At 41.6% G+C, this 8,263-nt stretch overlaps 1 protein-coding gene across 1 annotated transcript; it reads left to right on the top strand.

Moving 5' to 3' along the window:
- Nucleotides 1-574: 574 nt before the first annotated feature.
- Nucleotides 575-3,191, top strand: LOC105057425 (COBRA-like protein 7). Its single transcript, XM_010940031.2, has one exon. It carries the CDS (start codon nt 695-697, stop codon nt 2,717-2,719), a length of 2,025 nt encoding a protein of 674 aa, XP_010938333.2. The 5' UTR covers nt 575-694; the 3' UTR covers nt 2,720-3,191.
- Nucleotides 3,192-8,263: the final 5,072 nt, after the last annotated feature.

Raw genomic sequence — 8,263 nt, forward strand, 5'->3', positions numbered from 1 at the left:
TAAATGGGGGGCTTGGTCGAACGGATGCATTTGCCCTGTAGAGATTTCAAAGGAATGTACCTTACGAATATAACAAAAAAAGAAGAAAAAAATCAGAAAAGAAACTGAAAAAGGGGATAAAGTTAAATAAAAAAATTAAAATAAAATAACCAGCCAGTTAAATGTTAACCAACATTCCGAATACATTTCAGCTATTCTAAGAAGTATCCAACTACTTTTTCTCTCCTATCAATTACCATTGGAAAGATAGACATATGGTGGCCTATGTTATATGTGGAAAGTGTTTAAAAAAAAGGTATACACCTCTCCCAATTATTTACCTTCTAATAATACTTTCTCAATACCTTATTTCACTCCCATCCCCTGCGGACAGCGGACAGCGGTGCCAGTCCTTCCCTCTCCACTGCACAAACCGCGATTCAAAAAACCCTACGGGACATACTTAAACCCAGACATGTTCAAACGGTCCAAAGCACCATTGGCCCCACCTTTCCCCCAGAAGGCCGAAACCCCTTCCTTTCCTTTTCTTCAACACTCCCATCCTGCATTCCTTTCCTCGAACGAAAACCCCGCACTGCACCCATTCATCCCCTCCCAGCCTCCTCCCAGCTGTTCCCCCGTCCCCCACGCGGTTTCCCACTCCCCTTTTAATTCCTCTCTAAAAATCCAAATCAGGTATTCGAGAGACCGATCAATGGGTTCCCTCGAGTCCTCTTTCCATCTCCGTCGCATCCTCGTTTTCGTTTCTTTTCTTCTTCTTCTCCATCCATCGCGGTCGCAGCGCGGGACTCCGCCTGACGCCTCCGCGCCGGCGCCCTCCGCCTTGGACTGCAATGGCGTCCTCCTGACCTACGACTTCCAGCGCGGGCAGCGGCTCCGCCCCTTCGTCCAAGACCCCAACGAGCAAGCCTGGGCCTTCACCGCCACCGCCGCCATACTCAACTCCGGTACCGCCGACCTCGACGCCTGGGAGCTCCTCATCGGCTTCCGCCACCGCGAGATCCTCGTCTCCGCCTCGCCCGCCGTCCTTACCGACGGCTCTCCCTTCCCCTACTCCACCTCCAACGACTCTGCCACCTCCTTCTCCGGCTACCCCAACCCCGACCTCAAATACCCCATCGAGGTCGCCGGCGACCTCTCCCAGATCAGCGTCCAGATTTCCATCGGTGGCACATTCTTCGGCTCCCCTTCCCCCGCCGCCCCCCTCCCCTCCTCCCTCTCCCTCGCCGATCCCGCCTTCTCCTGCCCCGCCCCTGCCGTTCCGTCGAACACCTCCACCTCCATCGCCACCTGCTGCCTCCCCAATCCCGACTTCAAGCCCAACACCACCACCAACTCCTCGGACGGCTCCGACTCCGACTCCTTCCTCCCCCGCCACTCCGGCGACCTCACCATCTCCTACGACGTCATCCAGGCCTTCCCCAGCAGCTACCTCGCCCTCGTCACCATCGACAACCACAGCCCCCGTGGCCGCCTCGACGACTGGCGCCTCTCCTGGGAGTGGATGCGCGACGAGTTCATCTACTCCATGAAAGGCGCCTACCCCCTCCTCGTCGACGTCTCCGACTGCCTCTACGGACCCCAGGGCGAGTACTACCAGGACTTAGACTTCTCCAATGTCCTCAACTGCGAGACCAAGCCCACCATTCTCGACCTCCCGCCGACCAGCTTCAACGACACCGCCCTCGGCCGCATCCCCTCCTGCTGCCGGAACGGCACCATCCTTCCGGCCTCTATGGACCCTTCGCAGTCCTCGTCGGCGTTCCAGGTCCAGGTCTACAAGATGCCCCCCGACCTCAACCGCACGGATCTCTACCCTCCCCATAACTGGAAGATCTCCGGCAGCACACTCAATCCCGACTACGCGTGCGGCCAGCCGATCCGCGTCAGCCCGGCGCTGTTCCCCGACCCCAGTGGACTCGAGTCGAACACCTCCGCCATCGCTAGCTGGCAGGTGGTCTGCAACATCTCCACTCCCAAGGCGGCCAAGCCCAAGTGCTGCGTCTCCTTCTCGACATACTACAATGACTCCGCCGTCCCCTGCAAGACTTGCGCCTGCGGTTGCCTGGCGAACGGTGGCGGCCGCACGTGCAATGCCACCGCCCCTGCTCTCCTCCTCCCGCCGGAGGCCCTTCTCGTTCCGTTCGACAACCGGACCGCCACGGCCCTCGCCTGGGCCGAGATCAAGCACTTCAACGTCCCGAGACCGATGCCCTGCGGGGATAACTGCGGCGTCAGCATCAATTGGCATATCAACACCGACTACAGCCGGGGGTGGAGTGCGAGGATGACGCTGTTTAATTGGGAAGAAGTGAACTTTGCCGACTGGTTTGTGGCCGTGGAGATGGGCAAGGCCTACGATGGCTACGAGGATACGTATTCATTTAATGGGACGAAGATGGGGAACCACACAATCTTCATGCAGGGCTTGCCGGGGTTGAATTATCTTGTGGCGGAGATGGATGGGGCGAACCCGGAGACCGATCCCAGAGTGCCAGGGAAGCAGCAGTCTGTGATCTCTTTTACGAAGAGGACGACGCCTGGAATCAATGTGGCCGGAGGGGATGGTTTCCCATCAAAGGTCTTCTTCAATGGGGAGGAGTGTTCGTTGCCCGATATAATTCCGACAAGCCAGGGTTTCAGGAGTGGTGGTGCTGTTGGTGTCTTTAGCTTGGTACTGCTTCTGGTTGCTTCAACTCTTCTACTGCTTCGTCAATAGGTTTAAAGCATGCTGCTGCTGCTGGTGATGATGATTCTTTGATTCTTTCAATGGTGATGGGTGAAATTGTACCAAACTGAGTGTTTGGCATTTTGAATTGGCTAGCAAGAAGGGATGTGGTAAGGAAGCATTGTTACAAAGTGGTAGAGAAGTTGGGAGTTTGCTCACCTTCCCTGTTGTTAATGAGACATACATAGCTGCACATTGGTTGGGTTCAACCAGATGAAGAACAGATTAGGGTATTCCAGAATTACTTGAGTGAGTACTGTTTGATCTGCTGCCCTCCATTTTTGTTGTCTTTTATGCTCATAGAAACTCACTACATTAGCTTCATTTAACTTCCAAAGACTATTTGTAAATTCTTGCATGGGTCTCCTTTTTTTTTTTTTTTGGCTTTATCTTTTTCAATTTTATACTTCAACTTCTTGGAAGGAAGTGGAATGGAGGAGGTTGGCAGAATTGGGAAGGTTGGCAGTGGCTTGAAATTTTGAAAGATATATTTATATTTTGAAGGGCTATTTTCTTGTTTGGGCTATTTGTTGCCCCAGGTGGTGTGTATTTTGGGCGGGACGTTGCAATCATGCAATTACAATTAAGTGCTATCACATGCTCTCAAAACGAACTGATATGGACAAAATTTAGAGTGCATGGTAAGTTTTCTCTACTAGAACTCTCTTATTCTCTTCTTCTTCCTTCTATTCTTCCATCTAGTATCTTTTGTTGCTGTTCCTATCCCATTAATTGGAACCTTGTTTTTTTTTTTTTTTTTCTTGTTCTTTAGTAACGTAAAGAAAAAGGGCTAATAGTAATACTGGTCTAGTGTTTACTATTAAATAATGGTGGGCGGGAGGAGGAGTGGGAGTGGCGTGAGTCGCAGGGGAGGAGGGAGAGAGAAAGGAGGATGGTGTTGCACCGTGAGCAGTAGGTAATAATGGCGTGGGAGTGGGAGAGAGAGGGAGGGAAGAGTCGCGACGTTTCACGTGGAGAGGATTTGAGGGGCATAAAGTAGGGGATTTTTGTTGATGGGCTTCAGCTAATCCATTGCCATCATGACTATTGCTTCGTGATTTGCTACAGTATTTTTATAATATTTTATTATAAAAAAATATTTTAGATATTTTATTTTCTCCTCTCTTCCTCCGTCTCGCCTGCACGCCGCCCCCCTCCCCTCTCTCTCTTCCTTCTTCTTCTCCGCTGCATCACCCCCTTTCTTTTTTCTTCTTCTCTAATGCACCCCTCTCTCTTCTTTTTTCTTCTCCGCTGCCCCACCTCCCCTCTTCTTTCTTCTTCTCCGACGCATCCCCCCTCCTGTGACCTGCCTCCCTGCTTGTGCTGCCCCTCCTCTTCATTCTTCTTCTCCACTGTACCACCCCTGCTTTTCTTTCTTCTTCTCCGACGCACCCCCCCATCTCTTCTTTCTTCTTCTCCACCACCCATCCTGTGGGTCCTCCGTCCACCAGTGCTCCCTTGCCTGTGTGGCTCCGCCACCGCACCCCCCTCCCTCGCCCACAGCGCCCTCGCCGCCCCTCAGCGGGTCTTCCGCCCACTGGTGCTCCGCCCTTCGCCCATGGCATCTCTGATGCGTCTCTGCCTGTCGGATCCTTCACTCCTCCGCCTTTTGGGATGGCAGCCAATGATTTTGAAAAAAAAAAAAAAACATCTTTTACAACATCAAAATAAATTTAATTTTTAAAATATTTACCGTATAACTATACATAAAAGCTCGCCGTCCAATTGAATCTGCATGGTTCATATTTAATTCAATGATCAAAAATAAATAAAAAAATTTAAAATATTTTTTGGAGCACTGTGACAAAACCTTTGTTCTTGTCATCAGATCGCCTTCTCTCTTGCTCTCGTCTCATTGCTGGGTTTTGTCTCTCCTTTCAGCACTACCTTGCCTAACTGAGCTTCTATTCCTTCTCCCTCCAGGGCGTGATGCCTCATTCCATAGCCATGGCCATCATCACGGCGATTCTCATGGTCCCAGTTCCTCTATAGGTCCTGTTGGGCCTTCTCAACACTCACCCATGGGAAAAAAAAAAAAAAAACAAAAATAAGGGGGAAGAAACAACTCCAGCGTATATTCTCCGATAAATTTACTCATGAGAGGGCACAAGCGTTGACCAATTTGGTTTCTAAAGGGGAGCTTAAGTGGAATCCTTTTCCTAAATAATATAAAAAAATATATTCAATTACAAAAATAATTTAATTTTTAATTTATTTATTAATTTGATATAAAAATGATAACATTCAAAATGTCATTTTATCTTCTACATACCCATCCCTTATTTTTCACGTAGATCATACGGAAAAAAAAAAAACGTCATTTGGTATGGCATTTCTAAAAACGCCAAACGCCATATCATTTGATGCTTCAAATATTTTAAAAAAAATAAAAAAAATAATCAAAAAATAAAAATTATAATTTTAAATTTTTGAAAAAATAAAAATTATAATTTTAATAAAAATAAAAATTATCTTTTTATTTCAAATTATCTTTTCAAATTATCTTTTTAAAAAAATATACAAAAAAAATTATTGTAAAAAAAAATAAAAATATCATAAAAAAGAATTGAAAAGAATAGAAATTAAAATTCAAAATTTTAAGAAAATAAAAATTTTAAATTTAATTCAAATAAAAATCATCATTTCATATTACAATCTCCTTTTCGAATTAATTTTTTTAAAAAATATCATAAAAGAAGAAAAAAATTGAAAAAAACTAAAAATTAAATTTAAATTTTAATTAAAATTAAAAATAAAAAAATATAATTAAAAATTAAAAATTATAATAAAAATTAAAAATTTGGAATGAATTATAATAAAAAATTAAAAATTAAAATTATAATAAAAATTAAAAAATAAAAAAATAAAAATAAAAATTATAACTAAAAATTAAAAATTAAAAATTAAAAATTAAAATTTGGAATGAATTATAATAAAAAATTAAAAATTATAATAAAAAATTATAATATTAAAATAAAAAGTTATAAAAAATTATAATTAAAAAATAAAATTAAAAATTAAATATTAAAATTAAAATAAAATTAAATATTATAATAAAAATTAAAATTTGGAATGAATTATAATAAAAAATTAAAAATTAAAAATTATAAAAAAATTATAAAATTAAAATAAATAATTATAAAATAAAAATTAAAAATTATAATAAAAAATTAAAAATTAAAAATTATAATTTGGAATGAATTTTTAAAAATTAAATTTCAAATTTTAATTAAAATAAAAAAAATAATTTAGATTTTTCTTAAAAAGTGTAGAAAATAAAAAATACCCAAAAAAATGAGAAAGAAATGAGAAAAAAATAAAAATTATAATTTTGAATAAAAATAAATAAAATTTTAATTTTAATTCAAATAAAAACCATTATTTAAAATTACTTTCCCCATTTCAAATTAATTTTTTTTAAAAAAATATGTAAAAAAATAAAAAAAAAAAAAAATAGCATAAAAAAGTAAAATATTTTAAAAAATAAAAAATAAAAATTATAATTTTAAATAAAAAAATTAATTTTTTAATTTTAATTAAAATAAAAAATACCATTTCAAATTACTTTCTCCATTTTAAATTATTTTTTTAAAAAAATATTCCAAACAAATGAAAAAAATATCTTAAAAAAATTTCATAAAAATAGAAATAAATGGTAAAAATAGAAAAAAAATTATAATTATAATTTAAATTATAGAAAAATTAAAATTTTAATTTGAATTAAATTTTGATAAAAGAAAAAAATTCCATAAAAAAGTGAAAAAAAAGGGGAAAATGTGAGAAAAAATTAAAATTAAAAATTAAAAGTTAAAAAAAATAAAAATTTTAACTTTAATTCAAATTTTTTTAATTATTTTTTAATTAAAAAAATAAAATTTTCCCATTTCAAATTATTTTTTAAAAAAATATCTCAAGGAAAGAAAAAAATTGATGTAAAAAAATAAAAAATACCATAAAAAGAAGAAAAAAGAGAAAAGAATAGAATTAAAAAAAATAGGAATTATAATTCTAATTCAAAAATAAAATTTATAATTTTAAATTTTAAGAAATAAAAATTCTAATTATAATTCAAATTAGAAATATCATTTCAAATAACTAAATTAATTTAAATTTAATTTTTTAAAAAATATTCCAAACAAAGAAAAAAATACCTAAAAAATGCCAAATAAATAAAAATGGGAGAAAATTAAAATAAAATTTTAAATTATAAAAATTTTAATTTGAACTCTAAAAAATTAAAAAAAATGCCATAAAAGAAGTGAATAAAAGAAAAAATGATAAAAAATATAATTGTAAATATAAATAAAAAAATATTAACTTTAATTGAAATAAAAAATTATCATTCAAATTACTATTCTCATTTAAAATTATTTTTATTTATTAAAAAATTACATAAAAATAACTAAAGAAATTAAAAAAAATTAAAAAACTATTAAAAAAATAAAAAAAAATAGAAAATGCCAAAGGGAATGGCATTTTTGAAAACGCCATCCCCATTGGCATTTTTCAAAGATATAATCCAAAAAAAAAATCCTTCTCCCTCTTCTCTCTCTTCTTCGACGATCTCTGACGTTTTCTCCTCTCCAACGGCGAGCTCTCGACGGCAATGAGCTCCCTCCTCTCTCTCACCCTCTTCCTCTCTCTCTCTCCCTCTTCTCTCCCACTTCCTCTCTCTCTCTCTCCCTCTTTTTCCTTGCCCGTCGGCATCAGAGCACCAGCGGTGGGCCGCATGCCCCGACGGCTGCCCCGCGGTGGCACCCCGCGGTGGTGGCCCTCCCCTTCCCTTGGCCAGCCCCCTCCTCTCTCTCTTCCTCTCTCTCTCTCTTCCTCTGTCTCTCCCTCTTTTTCCTTGGCCATCGGCGACAGACGGCCGGCGGCGGCCCACGCGCCCCATGGTGGCCCTCCCTTCCCTTGGCCGGCCCCCTCCTTTCCCTCTTCCTCTCTTACTCCCTCTTTTTCTTTGGCCGCCGGCGACAGATGATCGGTGGCAACCCACGCGCCCCAGCGGCGGCCCCCCGACGGTGGCCCTCCCCTTCCCTTGACCGGCCCCATCCTCTCCCTCTTCCTCTCTCTCTCCCTCTCTCTCTCCCTCTTTTTCCTTAGCCATCAGCGACAGACAGCCGGTGACGACCCCCCGGTGGTGGCCCTCCCCTTCCCTTGGCCGACCCCCTCCTCTCCCTCTTCCTCTCTCTCTCTCTCCCTCTCTCTCTGTCTCCCTCTTTTTCCTTGGCCGTTGGTGGCAGCCCACGCTCGCGGCGGCGGCCCCCCACAACTGGCCCCAGCTATCCCCTTCTCCGATGGCGGGATATGGCGGGCCCCCGGCGATCGGTCGTGGCGGGCCCCGTCGGGGGGCCGCGATGGCGGTGGGCCCCACCAGGTCCCGACGGCGGCCCCCCGTGGTGGGCCCCGCCCTCCCCTTCCCAGGTGGCGGCCCCGACGGCGGGATACGGCGGCCCCCGACGATGGGCCCCCAATGACAGCGGGCCCGTCGGGGGGCCGCGGGGGCCCCGACGGCGGCCCCGCGGTAGGCCGTCT

The sequence above is a fragment of the Elaeis guineensis genome, chromosome 14, assembly GCF_000442705.2.
Source record: "Elaeis guineensis isolate ETL-2024a chromosome 14, EG11, whole genome shotgun sequence".
In the NCBI taxonomy this organism is placed as follows: Eukaryota; Viridiplantae; Streptophyta; class Magnoliopsida; order Arecales; family Arecaceae; genus Elaeis; species Elaeis guineensis.